This window comes from Oryzias latipes, chromosome 1 (assembly GCF_053564925.1).
Source record: "Oryzias latipes strain Hd-rR chromosome 1, Olatipes_Hd-rR_3.1".
Taxonomy (NCBI): Eukaryota; Metazoa; Chordata; class Actinopteri; order Beloniformes; family Adrianichthyidae; genus Oryzias; species Oryzias latipes.
In genome coordinates, this window is record NC_136237.1 from 13,352,725 (window position 1) to 13,376,178 (window position 23,454).

General features: G+C 39.8%; 1 protein-coding gene across 29 annotated transcripts in view; it reads left to right on the top strand.

Annotated features, from left to right (window-relative positions):
* cacna1ab (calcium channel, voltage-dependent, P/Q type, alpha 1A subunit, b) overlaps positions 1 to 23,454 on the top strand; it is a 255,351-nt gene that overhangs the window by 176,610 nt on the left and 55,287 nt on the right. For all 29 annotated transcript variants that reach the window (XR_013653298.1, XM_078940252.1, XM_078940306.1 and 26 more), the window contains 6 exons: positions 2,595 to 2,893; positions 8,396 to 8,528; positions 8,681 to 8,810; positions 10,827 to 10,886; positions 11,085 to 11,191; positions 21,173 to 21,272. Coding sequence is in view for 28 of the 29 variants with exons in the window: in XM_078940252.1 (XP_078796378.1) it covers positions 2,595 to 2,893; positions 8,396 to 8,528; positions 8,681 to 8,810; positions 10,827 to 10,886; positions 11,085 to 11,191; positions 21,173 to 21,272 (829 nt within the window). In the remaining variant the exon portion in view is untranslated. The remainder of the gene's footprint in view (positions 1 to 2,594; positions 2,894 to 8,395; positions 8,529 to 8,680; positions 8,811 to 10,826; positions 10,887 to 11,084; positions 11,192 to 21,172; positions 21,273 to 23,454) is intronic.

A 23,454-nucleotide genomic window follows, 5' to 3' on the forward strand; every position in this document is an offset into this window, starting at 1 on the left:
GTGATTACTTTGTTACACACTCAAGCAGCCAAACAGCATGGACCTCGTTTCAGTTGTTAGACACTTACCGTAAGTCATGGTGCAATAAAAGAAACACCCATGCCCAGCCGCATCCCACAATCCTTTGGTGCCTTTAGACAAAACGTGCACGTGACCCCCCCCCCCCCCCCCCCCCCCCCCACAATATGACGCAGCTTTCAAGCTAAAAGCAATCGTTAAAAGCAGTGGGAAAAAATCCATCATCACCAATGGGTTTGGAAAAGCCGGTCTGCTGCATGACAGAAGTTTCCTTCACTGTTGTGGAAGGAAACTTCTGGCGCACCCGCTGCGCCGAGGCGCTTTTAAGTCACCGTGCTCTCTTTTACTGGTATGTTTTTTCATCCAGCCCTGTTATTTCCACATTGCTGCCGTGTTACTGCCGGAAGGAGGGGAGAGCTGCTCTCGCTGCAGCTCCATGCTCCTTCTTAAACACGCACACTGTTTCAGCACATATACATCCTCAATCTACAACACAGTGTGGCGAACCAGGGGTTAGCCCCGCCTTAAACCCCTAAGACTCATGGGATGTGGGGAATTTGAGTGTGAATTTCCACACCATAAGTGAGGGAGCTGGTTGCTGAAGTGAGCTCCATGCTGTTTGGCAGATATGAGTGTGTGAAAATATATAGGCAAAAATCTAGTGGTTACTCCTCCCCCTCTGAAACTAATGTGGTCTCAGTGATGGGCCACTTTGTTTTCCACAACATGCGGCTTGTATACAAGTGCGGCTTGTGTATGCAAAAAGTGACAAATCCTCATTAAATTGGGAAGGTGTGGCTCGTAATCAGGTGTGCTTTATAACCCTGCATTTACAGCACATACATTTCTCATATAAAGTGGCTGCTTGAACACGCGTTACTGAGAGCAGTGTAAACGCAACCTCATGGGCTTCCATTTGTTTTTTTAGCATCGGGCACCACGGTCTGGCAGCAGCGCATTTTTGGCAATGCGGTGCATTTTGGGCATTGCAGCACTAAATTTAATTAATTAATTATTATCAGAATTTTGGCAAAGAACCCAATTCACTTTTACCAATTATGGACTCGGCTTTGGCCTGTGACGCATTGATGACAGGATCAGCTGGTGGATTCTGAAACTAACATGGAGGACGATCTGATTGTTTTCCTTCTAAACTTATATTTTTTTATTTTGATCGAGATAAAAATATTTCTCTAATTTTATTTGAATTTATTTCTTCCAAGGACTAACGCGGGACAGCAAGTCATCAAACTGGGTCACAGAGTGACAGGCGTAGCGCTTTTTATATGCAGCACGGTGTCGAAGAGGACTGAACGATTTTTTGACATCCGTCAGCCACTGCCTTGAAACATTTGAAAGTAGCGTGGTGGTAGTTCGGTGGCAGGAATGTTCCCTCTACTTTTTCATGTGTCTGTGCATATACACAAGCTCCCTGAGCACACTAAAGACCCCTATAAGCAAACCCTCCCCACCCCCAGCATGTTCTTTTCTCCTTTTTTCCCGTGGTACTCACTTAAGTCTGGTGCACACAACTCATGTGCTATTTGCATCTGTAATACGAAAGATGAGTAGACCAACGGCCATTTGTGAAGTAACACATATAAATATTAATAGCAATTTAGTTTGCAAATAAATATTTAAATCTGATTATTTACCAAACTAAACATTTCCGCTTTGTAGCTAAATATATATTTGTTAAATACACATTTCCAACTTAAATATTTAGCTCTAAGCTAAATATAAGCTAACATGCAAATTAACCTGCCAATAAGCGGAAATTGACTACCAAAACATAAGCCGGATCTTGCGTTATCTCTGAACTGATTCTCGGCAGAGGTGACGTCTATGCATTTGTGCTATACTGATTCAAGACATGCCCAACCTGTTGGCAGACAACATTGGCCGAGCTATCTTAACAGCAATTCCTTTGTAAATAGGTTTCTTCTTGGCACCCTTAAATGTTGAGACCTGTAGGTACAGCCACAAAGGGAACTGAACAGATCATAAACATAAAGAATGTTAATGAACTCACAGTCAGCTGAAAACCGTTCTTTATTTCCTGTTTTTCCTCAATCCCCCTGAGTTTCACATTTTCACATCTCTAATGAATTTGAGTTTGTAACTTTGTTTTTGATGTTTGTGTATGTAAGCAGTAAGTAAATTTATTTTGTGCGCTCTGAATTTTTTCTTGTGCGCTTAAAATGTGGGAGCAGTGCACAATTGCGCAAGCGCGCAGGGAACATTCCCCCGGGCTACTGGCGGATGGTGGCTGACTGCCGGTGGTACTTGATAAGCACGGCTGGAGACATTTACACATTGTACAGTTAGAGCTGCTGCCGGCTGGTGATCTAGCTGTGACCGCCCAGCTGTCGCCCGATCTTGTAATGACGTCATGCCCGCCTGACTGACTGCAGCTTGACTGCCACCGTCTGCATTCATGACCACGCCAACGATTTTCTGAAAAATTGAGCAGCGCAAGCTAATGTTGATGGTTCTGCAGATGCCTCTCTACTGCGCGGTGGCAGCTGTATATGTGACCTTAGTCCTTTACTCTTTCCTCACTCATCTTCCACCAGGGAGCACCACAGTGCCGGGCCCAGCCTCTCCACCACACGGCCCATCCAGCAGTACAATGAGGACCTTGACAACTTCCGCAACAACAGCAAGCTGGCAGGCGCCCATGGCCACCTTTATGCCCTCCCACCCAATCACCCTCATCATGTCAACAACCTGCTCAACTGCAGCGACGCTGATACCCAAACACTGCTGCACAGCATGGACAGCCTTATCCTGACAAGCATGGCCAAATGCGACTACACAACTATCGACATGCCTCCTGTCTATCCATACCCCTCCACTAATGCCATCTTGCAGGGTAAGCTTTATGAGAGTAGACCAATACATTTCAGACATTGACTTTAACCACAATTACTTCTTCTTTTTCTTTTTAACAATTATTTATACAGGAGAAATTTATCAGAGTTCACTTTTTTCCAAGAAAAATTATAATGATAATAATACATATTAACAAACAAGAAATGAGTTTTAGATTTGGAAAAATATCTCCAAACGTTGCATTATAAGGCAGCAATAATAACAGTTTACAAATAAGAAGGAAAAAAATTCTAAAAAGCAGCATTAAAAAGGAACGCCTTTAAGCCTTTTTTAAAGGTGTCAAGGCTTTGTGGGGCTCTGAGAGATTCTAGGAGGTTGTTCCAGAGTCGAGGAGCAGCAGCCTGAAAGGCTCTGTCCCCCATTGTGGTTAGCCTGGTCCTTGGTTGGTGAAGGCAATGAGTGAAATTTGAGCGGAGGAGCCGTGAAGTGGCGTGCGGGGAAAGGCACTCACTAAGGTATGGAGGGACAGTTCATGGATGCATTAGGTGAGGAGACAGAGTTTGTGATGAATTCAGGAACGGATGGGCAACCAGGGAAGTGACTGAAGAACAGGAGTGATGTGGTCAAATTTGCATCGCCTCGTCATGACCCTGGCAGCATAGTTTTGGATCTGCTGAAGCTTTTTCAGGCTCCTGCCAGGAATCCTAACAAGGAGAGCATTGCAGTATACTGCAAAAATTAACTGTATAAATACAAGAAATAAATACTTATTTTTAGATTATATGGTCTTAAGTCAAGTGAAATTATCTGCCAGTGCAGTAAGATAATTTCACTTGATAAGTCTGGAGGAGATAAAGGCATGGATCAGTTTTTCGGCATCAGACTGGGTGAGTGAAGAGTGGAGCTTTGCAATAATTTTAAGATGGAGAAAAGACATTTTGGAGAGCTGACGTATGTGATGATCAAATGTGAGATAGAGTCGATTTCGACACCAAGATTTATCAAAGTTGAAGAGAGCGGAATGTTTTGACCGGAAACCATAATGCTTTTGATGAAGGATGTTTTGGTCTGGTGAGGTGTACCGATTAATATGGCTTCAGTCTTGTTGATGTTGAATTGGAGAGAGTTTTCAGCCATCCATGCATCTATCTCTTCTAGACAGTCTCGGAGGGAAGAAAAAGTTTGGGTGGGACTGGAGTCCATTTTTACATACAACTGTTTATCATCAGCATAGCCACCAACCCTACAGCAGGTCCAATTTATGTCAGCCAGCCCTAAGCAATTAACAAGAATGTGCTAGGAAAACATTTCAAAACCATGCTAAATACAGTACGTTCTTTTACATGAATGTCAGTGGTGAAATGTTATTAAAAAGGAACACAAAAAAGAACGGACCACGGAAGAAGAATTCAACATTTATAAAAGCTAAAACAAAAAATACTATAGCATACAATTTAAAGAGCTCTTTCCTCAATAACTTGTGAAGTAGGCACACAAAACAACAACTGAATAGTAGTAAAAAGGGTAAATATATTGTTTTTTATTTTCATTTTGCAATCCCACAGACTTGAGTAATTTGTTTCCAAACTCAAACGCTTTTCATCTTTTCATGTTCTTCCACAGATTGTCTTTAATAATGTTCTGACCTTTGAGATGCTTCTATAGGGTCAAATATGGATCAGTTTAAAAGTGGCGGACTTGGCCGTTTGGGGGCCCCAGGCTAACAATATCATGGGGTCCACTGAAGCGGCTGTATTAATTATTTTCTTTAAAAAATACTTACGTATAGGGTAAAATGTTGAATACCCTCCTTACTGGTCCACTATTAGACAACGTCAATGTCCAGAATCCAAATGTTTTGATAACAATTTAAAAACTATAACCACATTTAAATTTTAGAGAAATATATATTTATATCATCTACATTATTTTTACTTGGAAAACCTAACATTTATTAAATGCACTATTTTGTTAATCCCTCACTTCCTAGTAGGAACAAATGACGACTCACTGTCTTTTCTTTAATATGTCAGGTTTGAATAAAGAAGACAAAAAATTAATTTTTTTTAGAGTTTTTTTTAACTCTTTTCTTGTTTTTCCTATTTTATCTGTCTGCCAGCACAATTGGAAGTTTGGCAACAAATGTCTTGCTTTCTATTTGCCTTTTCCTCTTTTCACAGTCCCCTGGATCACTCTGTTTCATTTGACCACTTTTTTAAAATTGCTTTGAATCATTTAATCTCTGCCAGTGTTGCCAGATAGAGTCGCAGTTTTCCAGCCTAAAAGTGCTAAAGACTACCAGACCCAACAAAAAACACCCAAAATATTATCAGTGAATAATTAGCAGTAATTAATCATCCGTTATTTATTACTTCTTGGTCTGATTGAAAGTCCAACTATCATTTTTGCAGTCAGTCAGAGAAAAATATGAAATAATGGACTCTTATTAAACTTTTACTTTCCGCCACTGATGTTTTGCTCAAAAATTAAGAATAGTGAAAACAACCCCACAAATTATTAAACACTAAGAGTTGTGGTTTGAAGTATTAAGGCCTGTTCACACCGGGACAAATTTTGCGCGATATTCGCTGACATTTAATGCCTCGTGACTAAACAAAGGGCACCAATGTGACACCGACGTGAAAAACGCCACGCGTAAAAGCGTCATTTTTTTAAAAACGCCTCGGGTTCGTTTTTTTGGTTCAACGCACCGCGTCAAAAACTATACGACCAATGAGAATGGCACTTTTGCACACGTGTCTGGAGCTTCTGCAGTTACAGTAAAACACAACATACGCGAAGTAGCATCTACACTGCCGTGAAGAAATAATGACGGACATTCTAAAATATCCCCGAAAACACTCATGATACATTTTCAGCTCTTGTACCAGTCGATAAAACTCCCCATGTTCTTCTCTTCTTGAACTATGGGATGTACCCAAAATCGGCGTCTTTTCCGGCGTCTTTCATCATTCATCGTTGGAACTGGAGCTGAAGATAGTGGTGCTTGAAATATTCATGTTTTCTTTTTATTATTCAGACAAGCGCGTAAATACTTGCTCTCTTCTTCTAAGTGAAAACGACTTAAGAAGCGTAAAGTTGCGCAGCGCCACCTTGTGTACAGGGGATATTTCTGTTTTACATTAAGCGCCATCTAATGTCAGGGAATGAATTTGCATGTTCACTCGGCTCATCGTCAGCGAAAATCGCCTGGGTGTGAACACAAAAAACGTGTTGAAAAACGCTGGCAAACAATGTGTGCCGATATTCGTCCCGGTGTGTACGGCCCTTTAGGCTATCATAAACAAAAGTAGAAACTGTGCTTGTATTTTTTACTTTTCATGACTTTATATGAGCTAAAATAAAAGCAAATGTTCTTGTGAAACGTAATAAAGAGGAGTTTAATTTTTGAAAACTTGTTCTTGTGAATATAAACTTTTCATGTATTAAATAAAATATACATCAAATATTACCCGACAAAGGTCTAAAAAAGTATTTTTTGTTTTTCTAATTGTGTATTAAAAGGAATTTTGCGCAACACCAACAGTAAAATCCTCCCAAAAATGTTTGTACTGTATGCATTCATAAAACAAATAATCTGTTGTTTTTATATTAATATCACAAAAAGCTCAGTTGTTTTTCTGCCTGATTCTGTCTTTTCAGTGCAGCTTCACTTCAAATAGGAAATGAAATACATCACTTATTATATAGAAAGGGAGGACATGGAATAAAAATGTTTAGAATGTAAAATAATAAAAGAAAGCATAACATGATCGTGCAGCAGAGATCGCAGCCTAAGCTGAAATTAAACAGTAATACACAAAATAAAATAAAATAAATTAATATAAAATAAAAATGATTAAAATGACAAGAATCAAACTTATCCATTGCATTTATGAAACAGGTCAGTGTAGACCTGTTTTATTTTATTATCAGTACACTTTACATCTTGTGATGGCAGGTGAGAAAATGACAGGCTTGTCCCTGCTTGTCACTGCTTCTCCTCAGACCGTACTTCCCTGAGACGTGTTTCAGCCAGGAACTCAAAAAACCCCAAACCGATCCCAAACCCACCCAAATTATGTCCATGCACCTAAAGCAATTTTTGCCCCAAAGTCAGAATTAAAACTGCCCTATTGAGCTGGGAACTTCCCAATGCTGCCTCTCTGTGCTAACTTGGACTTGCTGTTTACTGGAAGCATTGCTACAGAATGGCGGAGGAGGACAAAACACTTTACATGATCAATCGTTTGCCAGTTCAGTGATTCCGAGTGTTTTTTTATGACAGAGTTAAATAATGATGGATGTATAATTTATTTTTAGACACTTTTATTTAGTATTCAGCTCTGAGTCCCTAGAGAGTTTGGGGGCCCCAGGTGATCACCTACCTTTGCCTAATGGTAAGTCCGCCCCTGCAGCTTAAAGTGAATGAAAAACCTAAATTTGGGAAAGCATTATCACTACTATACACCACATCAAAGGAGGGATGAGACAGCCAGCGCCAATAGCAGACGCTGCTATGGAGCAGAAATTTTGTTACCATAACCTCTGTCACCCAATGTCAATCATGCCCAGGGAGCCAATGTGTTCAAAGCCCACCCCCACATAAGGTTATGCTCAGTGCAAAATGCGAAAAGTCTGACTTGCAACTGTAAATTTCATTTGTACATTTGTAAAATTACCATTTTATTTTTCAAATTTTCAATATTACCTTTCAGTTTACAACTTGTACTTTTTAATTTTAAGTTTTATTTGGTGTTAAGACTTTTTTTTTCCTTAAATTAACTATCTCTGTTATTAAAATTAACAGTCTGGTTTTTCATTCACTTTAAACTGATTCTGATTTGACCCCATACTTTTATGGATCTTTAGCTTAATTTAATGTTCGGGTTATCTTGTCCAGCTTTTCTTTTTCCTTTGTTTGTTTTACTCTGCCTTATATCTTGTTAACACCTGCTTTGATCTACCAATCAAGATTTGCTATGTTGTTGTCTTCTGTTGGTATTTAGTAATGCTTAAGTTTTTCCATTAAATGTTTGAGTTTTCTGCTGTATTTGTTGCCATAAGCATGGCATTGCTTTTAATGACACATTTGAAATGCTATTCAATGGGGACTTACTCCGCTTTTTTTTAAACTTCCAAATCATCATTTGAACTACAGCATCTTACTCTTGAACTGTTCTTTATTTCCTTTCTGGGTTGAAAAGTCAGTGAAATATTAATCTATTTTGTGCGTGCTTAAAGATCTGTGAAACTAACTGTGTCTGTGGAAGACATTAAACTCAAAATCTGACATTCTAGACGCTCAAACGCCAACAAACGCTTTTGAGTATGTTGTAAAATGTATACAAATTATAGGCAGGAAGTGAGTTGGGACTCTATGGCTTTTTCTTGTGTTGCCAGTTCAGCTTGATTGCAAACTAAATCGATATATATTTCGCATTTTAGGTGTTTTTGTAACCACAGAGTGACATACTAGTCTCTTTTTTGTCCTCAAATTTTTTCAACGATTCGTAATAATTTAGGATGTTTTTTCTCTCAGTGAACAAGAATGCTAATACTGACCAGAAAAAGAATGAGGAGAAAAAAGAGGAGGAGGATGAAGGTGGAGCTGAAGATGGCCCCAAGCCCATGCCTCCCTTCAGTTCCTGCTTCATATTGTCCACCACTAACCCGTGAGTATATCCCCACTTGTTTCCTTCAGAATGACAGATTTATATTTACACTTGCATATTAAACTCTTTTTTTTTCCTCGGGCAGCAAATGTTTAGTGTGTTTGTGTGCTTTTTTGTGTCAACATGGGCATACATGTGTGTGTTTGCACCAGGTTTCGGAGGTGCTGTCACTACATCCTGACTCTGAAGTATTTTGAGTTCAGCATCCTGTCTGTCATCGCTATGAGCAGCATCGCCCTCGCTGCAGAGGACCCTGTCAACCCAAACTCACCTCAAAACAATGTGAGGCATAGCACTTTCTGTGTTTGTCATTCTTAGTGTTCTCAGTGTGTACATTCATTACGGTATAGGCACGGCATTCACTATGAATCTACACCTAGGCTAAGTCCTGTAACTGAGAAGGGGACGTAATTTACTCAAGTTTGGCTTGCGTAAAAAAAAAAAAGAAAGCCTAATCCATTTTGCACATTTGCTGTTAATGAATATGCAACGTGGGTGTTTCTTGTAAATCAAATTGCGCATCTCTTAATATCTTTCTGTTCTTTAAATACACTTTCTTTACCCTTTTAGACCAGAACTCCCGAACAACACGTCTTATTTGACCATCTCTTTGACTGTTTTTGCGATCGTTGTGAATCAGCTGATTCTGACATTGAGAAAAGCAACTTATATTGGCTTTCCCATCTTGGTTTGTGCCAGAATTACCAATAACACCCAACCAAATATTTTAACAAGGTGTTGTGTACCTCTCAACATTGCTCCAACTAGAGGATTTATTTATTTAAGGCGTTCCGGATTATAAGGCATTTTGTCGTTTTTTTTAAAAGAAAAAGAAGTTCTATAAGAGCACATAGTGCAGAAAAACTATGAATATCAATGCATTTCTAAGGGCTGCAGACTGCTTCTTTTGTTCATACATCACGCCATTCCTGTGATCAATTCTTAACAATCATTTGCATTTATTTAATGTGTTCAATCCATAGAGAATGCCCAACCCTCATTGAATTGCTGCACTTTGGGCCTCTTATTTATTGCGCAATCAGGATTAGAAAATCTTTTACAAATCTAAGTAATATTCAACAATCCATTGATTTATCTTTCGTTTAACCCTGGTGAAGAAATGGACAAACCTGTATGGGACACACAGGTAGCCCACAGAAAATATCAAGGTCTCAATGAGTCCGTTTTGTGAACCCATAGAGCCTAAATATTCATACAGATTTTTCTACGGGAACGCTGCAGGCAACAGGTTGTAGCAAAGACTGAAAAAACGCGTAAGGATAAGTAAGGGTGAAGTAGGTGAGATGCAGGCACATCATTTTTTTTATTTTTTTCAACCCTCAAACCCTGCATAAGGAGCCAGTTAGAGCTCTACAGGTGATGAGGGTACACTCCTTGCTTGCAGCTTGACTGTTAGAATTTAGGAAATTTGACTTGGACTATCCTTACAAATACTTTACGATACACTTCCATTTTCATGGCTTCCCTTAAGATAGCCACATGAGCCTCAAGGGAACTGCAAGATACACCTGCACTCCCTATAAGATGAAGCCACTCCTGTTTATGACCCTCCATGGGCCCAGACAACCCAGAAATCCGCAGCACCCGTTAGGGTCAATACACCATATTGGGTGCATGTGACCAAGGCTGCAGCCTTAGCAGTTGTATAAATTCATTTGCACATGAAATCTATTGCGTGGACATACAATATTCCATCTTTTGTTTGTGCTCTTACTAAATCAGGCCCACAGTCTTTTAAATAGGAGACAGATGAAGGTATAAAACACAGTGAATATCAGATGTTGTCAAATGTTTCTTTTAATAATTAGATCTCAAATTTAACAAGTATTTTTAGACATGTCTGAGTTTTTTCTTTAAATCAACTGTTTTCAACTGTAACACTGAGAGAGAAAAAAAGGAATTTCTTAACAACCCCTTATGTATTGATGACTTGTCTACTTACCATCTTTTAGCAGCAAATCTTGTTCCATTTTCGTAGCTCAGTCCTTTGCTTTGTTAGAAATTTAGTTTAATTTCAGTGGAAAGACTCATGTCTGCCATCGGGGTCAGAGATCACAAAAAAGGAGGCAAATTAAAATTAGAAAGCAGAATAAAGCATGTATTTAACAAAGCATAATGTACACATTTTTTAAACTTACTGAGTGTAGGATTGAGTAGCGTAAAATCTCTCTTGTACTGTTAGTCTGACCTGAACTGTTTTATTTGCCTTATCCCTCTGTTCCTCCTCCTCTTTTTAAGTCGATTGACTAAAACTCATGGTGTTGTGTTGCTCTGCAGGTGCTGCGTTATTTTGACTACGTTTTTACAGGCGTCTTCACATTTGAAATGTTGATCAAGGTAACAAAGTATCACTGCATGGGTGTACAAGTGTGGAGTGATGATTTTCTTGTCTTTGCTTTGGTTTGTTTTCTTTTCATGTGCACCTGTGCTTGTCTGTAAATAGTGGTGCTGGAGTGTGGACAGCCTGTGTGTGAGTGTGTGTTATTTTGGCGCTCACATGCTATAGTTGTACCAAACACACTCCGTTTCTTCCAGATGGTGGTCTTAGGCTTATTTCTCCATGAAGGATCCTACTTCCGTGACTTGTGGAACATTCTGGACTTTATTGTGGTTAGTGGTGCTCTGGTGGCCTTCGCCTTCACGTAAGTGCGCTCCATCCTGAACCCTTTCCCCCTACCCTTCCAGCTCATCACCTTCACACACACAAACACATTTCACAGTTTTCACAGAAAGACCTCTGCTGCTCAGCTTTGTGGAACCGATCCACCAAGAAACCCTGAGCTCTGCCAAAAGTCTTGTCTCAGCTCGCTATAGGTTTCTTTTCTTGCTCTTTTCTCTTCATCTCGATTCCTCCTTATGTGCAAAAACCATCATTTCACTGTTACTGTGTTGTCTTTCTTATCTGTTCTATTTCCATTCATGTCAAGCTTTCATTCTTCCAATGTTTTCTATTACCGTATTTTTCAGATTTTTCATACGCACTGGAGTATAACATGCAGATCCCAAAGATGTATAACAAACAATCAAAGAGTATAAGTTGCACTTTTTGGAGAAAAATGCAACGATTCTTAACAAATCTGCCAAGCCCGGTGTAATGCTGAACACAACACAATTCATGCATTAAATTTGCCTCCTCTGCCTCATTTTCGACAACGCCTCAAATTTGCGCCCACTGCCTCTTTTTCGATACATCTCAAATTTTCTGCTCAGTGCTTGTCTAAAAATGTGTTCAGAAACTAGACAGTCCAGTTGTGATTGGGAGGAGCTACCGTCAAGTTTTAAGCCTCATCGCTAAATGTAAGCATTGCCTGTCTCATTTTCAATGCACGGAAGACACACAGGACACACAGGAGAGATCAGGTTTATTCATTTTGAGGAGTTCTACAACAGCATCAGTAAACACGTCTCCACATCTGTGTTCAGGCGTCTAGGAAAGAAGAAAAACAAGTACAGTAATGCCTCGATGCAAATTAGAAAAATGTCATAGAGTTCAGGAGAATAAGAAGATTCAGAAGATTCTCCATGTTTGCTTTGGACGGCGCTTCTTATTCTGGGTTGCTGTCAGTAGCAGATACACTAACGTTGCCAGATAGAGTCACACTTTTCCAGCCTTAAAGTCACCTAAAAATATGATATTTTTATGATATTACATCCACAATTTGCTGCTGTCAATCAGCCAAGTTTACAAAGGATTGCAAGATCTGCTGTGAGGCTGCGCTCCGTGAGCCTACTTCATCTCACAGCCTGTGCTGTAACTGAACAAGAATTATGCAAAATACACAGATTTTAGGGGAAATAAGGATTAAAATCATACATATAAATTGCTTTTCATAGAACAGATTAGTAGACACATTTATTTTATTTTTAGTTGCTCATGATGGCGAGGACGATGACGTGTTTGGTACTGTCTCACGTGCCTCCCCTGACCACACTTCACTTGTTGTAATAAAAACCGCCGAACCAACCCCAAACCTGCCCAAATAATGTCAACCCGCCCAAAGCAATTTTTTCTTACTGCCCACTCTTCCAACACTGAAATACACACTTCTACTCTAGCAGTTCATTCATCAATTAATTCTTCTAAACCTTTCGGAGTCACAGGGCTGCCACTCGTGGGCGAAGGCAGGGTATAGCCTGGTCAGGTCGACAGGGCCACAATCACCCACCCATACACACTCCCATTCACACCTAAGGAGAATTTAGAGTTACCAATTAACCTATGAAGCATGTTATTGGACAGTGGGAGGAAACCGGAGTCCCAGGAGAAAACCCACGCATGCACAGGGAGAACATACAAACTCCACATAGAAAGGACCCCATTGCTGATTTCAGGTCTCCCAGCCGGGGCCTTCTTGGTACAGCAGTCTTTCTGCTGAGGCAAAAGGGCTAACCACTGCGCCACCCTGCAGCCCATATAGGGTAAACTGCTGCTAAAGGGCAGCCAGGTGTTTGTGGGAAAATAACAATATATGAGCTAATATTTATTTTTTTACAATCCTATATAAGTCGCTTCTCAGTACAAGTCGCACCCCTTGCCAAACTATGCAAAAAACCATGACTAACATTTAGAAAAATACGGCATGGTATTCATTTAGTCAAAAATTTCATTTCCATCTGTTTCTTACTAACCAAAATCATCTTTGACATTGAATCAGCAGGTCTTTCGTTACCTTTCAATACCACCCTTCCTTTCCATACTTGTCATTCATTGAAATGTTCCTCACCAGAGAATCCACTGTTTTGAACCTACACTCTAAAAATAAAAAGTGCTATATGACGCTCACCTCCTAACACTGTCATTCCCAATTTATAAAAGTTTTATAAGAAGCAGCTACTTTCTATTTTCTAATCAGGTTCTGGAGTTCCAAAGGCCATCACATGGCAGTGGTGTAAAGCATCAGTCGCTGTCATAATTTGATTGGGAGGTTCAACTGCTAATTGGTTCCTGAGAGTGGCCTTGACTGTGTCTCACCAAAAGAAAATGAGTGTGGTGGGAACAATTTTCACAGTCGCATGTGTAACAACCAACAGTACTTGCATTTTTAAAAATCAGACTAAATAATTAAACCAGTTGTTGCTCATAAATGTTTTTTTAAGCCACTTTCCTAATATAAATCTGTAAAACAAAAAAAGACTGATACAGCTAAAAAAGAATGTTACTGTGACTACACTAACTCCTAATCTTGTTAGTAACATGTGAAAAAAAAACAGGTAAACCAGTCTTTTAAGGAAAGGGAATATCTAGTAAAATTCTCTAGACTCAATGGAATCTTTATTTTAAAAAAGAGAGCAGCAGGTGCTTCTGTGGGCCTCCCCCACATATCCAAAAGCATGCATATGACTGTAAAATAAAAAGCCACACACTCACAGATGTAGCCTTCTCTCTGTGGAGTAGAAGCCTCCATAGGCCACAGCTAGACCAGGAGATGTTCGCCTGTCTCTCATGCTGATTTTATCTATGGATTTCAGAATTATGCTGATTCACATTTCCTTAACCTAGATGCGTGTGTTTTCTACTAAGTGGCTCACAACTGAATAAATGCTGCTCTTGGGGATGTGTTGTCAGGTGTCCCTTTTTTTCAAAGATCTGTGTTTTTCTCACAATATTTTTAGAGTGTAGTTGCATCATCTCCACTGTCTCCATGAAACAAATCCTACAAACCCTCACTTCATCAACAACCTCTACTAATATAATTCCCATTTCTGTCTTATAAATTAATAAATTGTAAATCCCAATGTTCCTTGCTCCCATTCCCTTACGTCTCCTGTTCTCCAAACCATGCTGCTCTGATCTTTCCACCAAACAGGCCGTGAGTCATCCCTTCCTTTTTTATTATCTCTAAATTCATACCTTTGATCCCTTAAACTTTTGCTAACTAACGCACCTCCCAGGTGGAATGCAGCTTTCAATCCCCCTCGATCACTATCATTCCTAACATACAGCAACAATAAAACATTACCGTTTTCAGTGGACCGGAATCAGAGAAAGTAAGAAATTTTTATCTCTTACTGTCAGTGACGCAAACCTGCTGCTTTTTGAATTAATTTTGAATTTATCTTTTGATATTTTTTTACGTTTATGATTTATACTACAGTAATACAGATTCTGGCTTTTCATTTTTATGCTGTATGTCAAGAACACATACCAGGAGCTAATTTTTGACACTATCCTCATGTCGCAGCTCTCATCGTTATCTGATCTGATTCCTAGGGTCCTTAGATATTCCTCTAAATTCCATCAAACACAAATTTCCCTCTCATATAGATTCATCAGCCTTTTATACAGCCACACTTCTTCCTTCTCATTTTACCCCTCATCTCTCTCGCTGTATACCCCACTCAGCCAGTCTGTGGGGGTGAGGGCGCCTCAGACACCTTTAACCCTTTAAGGTGCCCAGGTTACTCATATAACAGAGAGGACAGCCGCAAGATGTTGCCTTGCCCCTTCTCCCCCTTCCTCCTATTTGCCAGCACTCAAACACACTCACACACAACCACACACGTGTCCAACTGTGTTACAAACCTGGAGGTGCAGGTATTTCACTTTCCTTCCTTTTGCACGACATGGAAAAGTACACAGGATGGTAAGAGGAAGGCATGCTGGGGCAGGGTGTGATGGTAGGAAGGTTTTTTTTCTACTTACAGGTGGTAAACAGATGAATACATATGACATAAATATGTATGACAGATAACCGTGAGAAGCATAAACTTCTCAGTTCTGCAGATGCTCGTCGCATGCCTGTCGCTGAGGCTGCATGAACCTCTGACACACTGGACAGCTTTGCTCAGTCCCTTTAGAGTCTTTGGCAAACCCCCATTTAATTTTATACCGTTAAAAAAAAAGTCTCATATCTGTCCTCTTTATGTTTTAGAAATGTTTTAAAATGATCTGTAGTATGTTTAGTCTCATTGTGGGAAATCTATGTTAAAATCCGGCACATTTTTGTAGCAATGCATTTTTGCTATATTTCCTACAATGAAACCCCTAGTTCTGACCAGACAGAAGAAGACCCATAACTCGCTGTGCGCTTTGGATTCACACCTTTGCACTCAAACTTGTTTGAATGAAGAGGATGCCGCAGTTTTTGCTAAGTGATGTATATGTGCCAATTTAAAGTCCCACTCCAGTCATCTTGTGATGTAACTTTAAAAGTGTCCCCAGTGGTCTTTTAATTAGGGTTGTGCCGTTTTTAGCCAAAATAAAAAAAAACTGTCGCTTTCTAGATCATAGTTTCTGCAGAGGAACAGTAGCTGATCAGAAATTTGCCTCTGAGCTGTGGGTGGGACTGTCGGCGCAGAGTAACTCCATCCCCCATCCCCTTCCTGTTGCTAAGAGTTCTCTGTTTACAGACTTTCCCGCTAGCTTACACCCCCATTCTGACATTACCGGTGCAACAAAATGGCGAGCAATATTGAAGCTATCCAACTGTTCAATTTTGAGCTAGATGCCAGCTCAGGTGAGGAAAACAAAAATGAACATGGATTTAGTCGTCTACAAGTGGCTGTATCAGAATGGAGTGGAACAGGGAGCTTGTAGCCTGCCGATTGTAGCTTCTACGTCACAACCACAAGCTTTTTCAAACAGCATTTTTTTCCTTTGCTCCTGATTTGAATATAAAAATACTGAGTAATGCAATTTAAGTTTAATTTTCTTTAACTATGTCCTCCATCATAAGAAAAATTCCACAAGGTCATGTTAAAAATACCAAAAATGTCATTTTCATCAGAGTGGGTCTTTAAAATCCTGTGAAGACCAGCGAATTTGACAATATTTGCTACTACCTTTGAGATTAATGAGGCCAAACTTTCTTTTTGCATTTTTAATTACAAGTGAAAAATAACCTTATAGTGGAACCTGTTAAACCACTATCTGACTTATAGGTTTGTTGCAGCAACTGGAGAATCACTCCACCGCATTGCCCCTTTCTCAGCATGAGTTAGCAAGATGACACCTCTTTCACTTTTCTCCCTGATGTCGCTTTTCTCTCTCCAAAAAATCCCTTGCCATTTTTGTCTCCTTTATCCCCCTTTTGGTATCCTGTTTTCAGATGCTGGCAACCACACTGCTTCTTTCCCTGCTTCCCACCCTTGCTCTTCGCACATGTCGCTTTTTGCCTTTGTGCTTCTATTACCCACACCAGAGCTGAGCTTCAGTGCAGTTATTCCAAAGGGGAAAAAAAAAAAACTTAGCATGACAGCATACACAAGCTTGTATGTTTTAAACAGAACGCTTCTGGCATCCATCATTCCAAACAAAATAAACCTCACTGAATTTAAAATGTTTAATAATGAACTGCATGCTGTGACATTACACTTCCAGAATGCAATTTTCCTCCATGGACTGAAGTGATGCGCACAAATCTGCTTTGTTGAGTTGCACATTCATGGAGGATGGCCTGAATGTGTGGTGTGTGTTCTTTAAAAATGAGAAAACCTTGGAGTCTTTCCCTTTCTGCTAAAAGTTTTAGAAATGTTCTTTGATATTAACACTGTTGGATAGCATTCATTGATTTTATGGTGTGATTGAAGTGAGCAATGAAGTAAACAGAAATGAACAGTTTGAGTTTGAGACCATGTTAAAAAAGATATGCAGATTTGTTTAGCACCCTGATACTTTAGCGTGCTGCATATGGGAGATGTACAGTACAGACCGGTCAACATGTCTTTGCAGCACACTACAAAAACAGAACAATAATTCTTAAAATTTGAAAGATTTTCTTTGAATAAGCAAAAAATAACAAATCTACCAAATGGGGTTACAAAACTGGTCTTACCAAGAATTTCTATTTTAATCTATAAGAACCCAGACCCATTTTATCTTAAAAATCAAAGTATGTGTATTTTACCACAAACCAAATCAACCACCATATCCATTTCTGATAATTTTTACGCTGATGTCACCATGGGTTCTTATGGGTTAAGAAAAAAATCTAGTTACTAAGAAATTTTTTCTTAAACTAATGTAATTTTCTATTGAAAAACTTTCTTCATAAGATTATTTTTCTTGCAATATAGAAAATTACACTTTTCTTGAAACAACGATCTTTTTACTTTCTTAAGATTGAACTTTTGCAGTGCAGCAGCCAGTTTTAGTGAGGAGTTTTTTGGTCTTTGTTTACATGACCTGAAACCCCCAAAACGTGCTCACTTAACATCACATTTTGGTGTTAACGTGAACCTAAAATAAAACAAAACATTTGTTTTCTAAATCTGTGGTCGTGTTAGCAGTGCAGATTTCTTTTTTAGCTTTGTTCTCATATCTACAGACTGCAGACTTTTTTATGTCTGCTGAATACTTTACAACTATGCAACTTTTAACTGGGCATCTATACGTCTTAAAGCTGCTATTTTAGCTGAACAAGCAGCTCAAAGCCTTACTTTGTTGTAGGGGTGTGATATTTAATTGACTTAATCGATTAATTGGTTTCTATTCCTACGAGATCAATCCATCTGAGTCAATTTGTTATTTAAATTGACATATCATTAAAAAAATATTTCAAAATGAAGTAAATCGATTATATCAATATTGGAAAATACCAGTTGAAATGAGGCATGGTAGGTTTATTTTACTATAATGTAAAAACGACCAAGTGCTTAAGTGGTACCCAGTACCCAGGTGTTGAGTAAAACTGGTTTATTTTTTTTTTAGGCAAAAAATATCCTGGATAGATTTTAGGTCATAGAATCGGATAATATCCGATCTCAGGTCTGCAGATCAGTTTTGTCTTTTTGTAATATTAATCAGTCTTAGTTTCAACATTTAGTAGAAACAAGTAAATAATGCTTTTAACTCAAACCAAGAATAAGCTGTGATCGCAGCAGTGTTCAGTGTTCAGCTTTAAATGGAGATGAACATCTTGAATTGTGATCATAATGTTCTGGAGAATAGGGTGGAATGGTAACTGTCAGGGTTAGAGCTCCATATGTGTTTTTTATCAATTATGCCCGTCCCACCGTCCTTCCATTTTTGTCTGTGTCTTATAGATGCATTTTTTCCTGTTTCTACCAAACCCTCCCCCCCTTCTCTCTTGTTGTGTCTTTCTCTTCCTGTCTGTATATTTGTCTGTCTTTCCATGTGACCCCCCCTGCTGTCCTTCTGTCGTTCCTTCTTTCTGTCGCTGTGTTTGACTTTGGTTGTCTCCACCTTGGCTCAAACTGGACAGGAGCAGCACCCGGTAAAATTTCTCCTCTGTCCCTCTGTGCTATTCTAGCTGCTCGCCATTACCCGAATCAACTTGGCTTCTCTCTCTTTCTTTCTTTGTTCTCCTCACCGTTTGAGTTTTTGCTTAACGTTTTTAAAAACTTCAAAACCACAAGGACACATTCTAAACACCACAAAAGAACTTGATTCCATGTTAATTACAGTATCACATTTTTATAGTTTTTCCTCACAAACAGCAACAAAAGGTTGCACCACCAAAAGTATGCCCCCAAAAAATAAACCCACTTTGTAATTTATCATGGTTCAGATCCAAATTTTTTCTAAAATATACTGCCCTCTAATAATTAACAATAAATGACAAAAGTACAAATGCTTGAAGTACAAACAGATGATTTTTAGAAGAAGTGGCTGTAGTAATATTTAAAATGAAGTGCAGGATTAAGCCTTTTAAATTGAGGATCAACCTTCCTACATCTTAAACTACTGATGAAAAGCAAAAACAAAGACTTTTTAAAAAGTTATACTTGTAACAAGAAGCCGGAATCAGGAGGATCCATTTGCAGTACTTTTGAGGCACATGGAGAGGTAGGCGGCTTGCAGACCTGGGTCAGAGACAGGCGAGAGTCAAGGCAGGTGGCTGTTAGACATGGGTCAGAGACAGGTGACAGTTGAGTCTGGTAGACATGGGTCAGAGACAGCCGAGAGTTGAGTCTGGTAGACGTGGGTCAGAGACAGGCGAGAGTCTATTCAGGTGGCTGGCAGACGTGGGTCAGAGACAGGCGAGAGTCAAGGCAGGTGGCTGTTAGACATGGGTCAGAGACAGGTGACAGTTGAGTCTGGTAGACGTGGGTCAGAGACAGGCGAGAGTTGAGTCTGGTAGACGTGGGTCAGAGACAGGCGAGAGTTGAGTCTGGTAGACGTGGGTCAGAGACAGGCGAGAGTCTATTCAGGTGGCTGGGAGACGTAGGTCAGAGACAGACGAGAGGCGCTGGTCACTAATGACCTGTGCACAAAGACGACGGGTGTGTGAGTAACAATGACTACTTTTAAAATTTGTTCTGTGGCATAGAACATTCTGGTGAGGAATCTGCATGAGGGTGAATTCTAAATGTACCTGAGAATGGCAAAAGCAGATGAGTGATGTTGAAAAAGACTGCTGCAGAAAAGGAGCAGATCACAAACCCACAAAGAGCGAAAGGCGTAGCCTCAGAGATTGAGTTGTTTAACTACGGAGTAGGAAAAGAGTTCACAAAAGTGACTCATATTTCATAAACTTCGGTGGTGTTCAATTTTTAATTGCTGTTCAAAATCATAAAAACATGACTGAATTAATGTACTAATCACTGGTTGAACCAACAGCTTTCCTCATCATTATGCTTGCATGTGTGTGAGATCTTGTCAGTGTGTATGCATAAAGGTATTGCCACTTCCTAACCCCATAGGCCTAAATGGGCTTTACTTTAATACTCTAAAGCCGCTCTGATAGAGAGACCTCAGTCCTGGTCAGCTTCAAACCAGGAACAGTTATTGATTATTGGCTGAGACTCTTTTGCATGCACACACAGCGCTCCACGCACAGACACCTAAAACCGCCAATGCTCAATCTCAGTCAAACGCCACTAAATTGAATTGTACTATGCTTTCTGTCAAAGGAATCAGTTTAAGAGCAAGCCTTGATGAACGACTGCTGATGTTTAAGACTTTGCAGGAGACCATGCGCCTCCTGCTTAGCTTTTTCCTTTTTGTAAATGTCCCATTGATGTACTGTAAAAAAACAGTTAAGTTATTTTTACCTTAACCACACAACTCACTTGAGTTGGTCATGCACCATTTTTAAATGACAAATAATGACCTAAAGGAGGAAAAGGTTTACCTTTTCTGTCTTCTTCACCACTGTTTCCTAAGGTCGTTCTCAAGGCTCTCGGAGTCTGTTGGTGTCATGACATTCGATGCTGTTTTTTACAGGAACATCTTAGGTTCTCAGAACCTTGCCTTTGTTTCTGTCTTCTAAAATTAAGGATTTTTTATTAACTAGACAAATATCAACAAATCCCAGATTATTTCATAAAGTATTCCAATCATGCAACACTTGAGGTTCAGGTTTCATGCTTTCTCATCTAAAGCATACGTTTTTGTTTTTTTAATTTTGCTATTGAAATGTTTCTGAAAAAGAAAGAAAGAGGTTTGGCTGGGCATTCTGCCGAGAGATGCCTGTTGCTATGCAATGAGTGAATACCGGAATTATGATGGTGAAGATCATAATGAACAATGATGCTGGTGCTTTTAATGTCCATGAAACCACATGGTCAGACAAACGACAGGACTCGCTGGTTTCATGTCCGACATACATGTCAAGTCTTTTTATTATTTTATTTTGTTTGACATTTTGAAGCATGTTACTTTTGTGAGGAGCTCCTAAAAATGTTTCTTTGACAATTGTTTTTCCTTACTTGGCCTCTAGGGGGAGCAGCAAAGGCAAAGACATCAGTACAATCAAATCCCTGCGTGTGCTCAGAGTGCTGCGTCCACTAAAGACAATCAAGCGCCTGCCCAAGTTAAAGGTAATGTATAGAAATAACTGATAAATTAACTAATATAAAAACACTCTGATTGTAATTAAATGGGAGCCATCAAAGTCTTTGCTGAGGGATGAGAGAAGAAATATCCAGGTTCCAATTAGGTTCCAATCCCCTAATCTAGTTTGTGTAACCAGAGTAGGAGATTAAAGAAATGGGGTCGTCCGATCTCAAGTTTTCTCAGGGAAATCTTCTTTATTCATAAGTACATTTGTATGTTCTTGTGACATAGTGGAGATCTGGGAATCTGGTGGCTCCTTTGACTGTGTCTGTGCATTCACTTAACATTGAAACTGGACCCCCCCGAAGCATAAAATGCTTTGGATGTGAACACAGCGTGGCTGAATATAGGCATGGGCGGGAGGGAGGCAATGCCCCCCTAAATGATGTAATTGCGCCAGTGTCCACATTAATTAATTGTGGATAAAAATCCACGATTAACTGAAAATATATAAAAATGACAACAACAGAGACACACAAAACAAAACAAAACAAAAAAGAAACACAGAAAATCTACAAAAAAATGAAATACAAGACAAAAATAACTTAAGAATGAAAAGACAGACAGATGGATAAATTAACAGAAAGACTAAAAAGAAAGAAAAGCCTCTTTATTGCTGACAGCTCTCTGTTTACTCGCTCTCCCACTATCCAGATAAAAAATAACAAAAAACCAAAGGAAAAAAACGTTCATAGTAGTAGGTTTAGGGGCTGTCATCTGGACTTAGTTTTTAAAGTTAGAAGACGTTTCACCTATTATCCAAGAGGCTTTGTCAATTCTGAATTAGCTGGTGAAAGAGCTGGTATATATGCGCTCATGGGGGAGGAGTCAGACCTGAAACCGGATAGTATTGTCAACTTAGCCTACATGGTTTGGGGTCGTTTAGAGTCCTTTGTCCTCAGCTGGGGGTTGGGCCAGTGACTCCCTCCACAAACTGGTCATATCTTTCAGCTGTTAATGACCCAGGTGGAACTGGTTCGGTTTGTTTGGGTTTCAGAACACTGCCGTAGATGGATGGAAGAATAAACCTGAGACCACCATTCTTATTAAGAGAAGGGTTATCCACAAAGATGGCCTCTTTCATTCCTCGCTCAAACCATCCTTTCTCTCTGGCTAGAATTCAGACTTCACTATCCTCGAACGAGTGGTTTGTGGCCTTCAGGTGGAGGTGCACTGCAGACTCAGGTCCACTCAGGGTTAGCTCTGCGATGTTGATAAAGCCGTTTGTGTAGAGGTTGTTTGGTCTCTCCTATATACTGTTCATTGCAGTTTTCTTAGCAGTGGATAGAGTACACAACATTACTCTGTTTGTAGCTAGGAATTTTGTCCTTTGGATGAACCCGTTTATTAACTGGTTTGAGATGAACTGGGATGTTATTTTGTCTGAAAATACTTGTTAGTTTTTAGACAGGTCTGAGACATGTGGAATTGAAATACTGTTCCCTTTCGGCTCTTGTTTCCTCTTGTCTTGTTTTCCTGTATGTTGGGATCTGGTGAATGCCCAGTTGGGATATCCACAGGTTTGGAGCGCTTGATGGATATGTTGCTCTTCTTTCTTCTTTCCGTCAGAGCTTGTGGGCACCTCCTGGGCTCTGTGTTGTGATGTCCTGATGACAGCTAGTTTGTGCTGTAAAGGGTGGTTTGAATCAAATAACAGGTACTGATCTGTGTGAGTAGGCTTCCTGTGCACTGTAACCTGGAGCTGTCTGTCATCTCCAATGATCACTGCACAGTCTAGAAAGGCTAGGGTGTTCTCCTTTGTGTCTTCCCTGGTGAACTTGAGGTTCTTGTCGACTGCGTTGATATGATCCGTGAAAGCCTCCACTTCCTGGATTTTGATCTTGACCCAAGTGTCGTCCACATATCTGAACCAGTGGCTTGGATTAGTACCTGGGAAGGAGTCCAGGGCTCTTCTCTCGACTTCTTCCATGTACAAATTGGCCACAATGGGCGAGATTGGAGAGCCCATAGCACAGCCGTGCCTCTGCCTGTAGAAGTTTCCCCTGAATTGGAAATATGTGGAGTTGAGGCACACTTCCAGCAGTTCGCAGATGTGGTCTGGTGTCAGATTTTTTCTGTCTTGTAACTTAGAGTCCTGCAGTAATCTCTTCCTCACTGAAATCAGTGCCTCGGTGGTGGGAATGCAGGTGAAGAGGGAAGTTACAT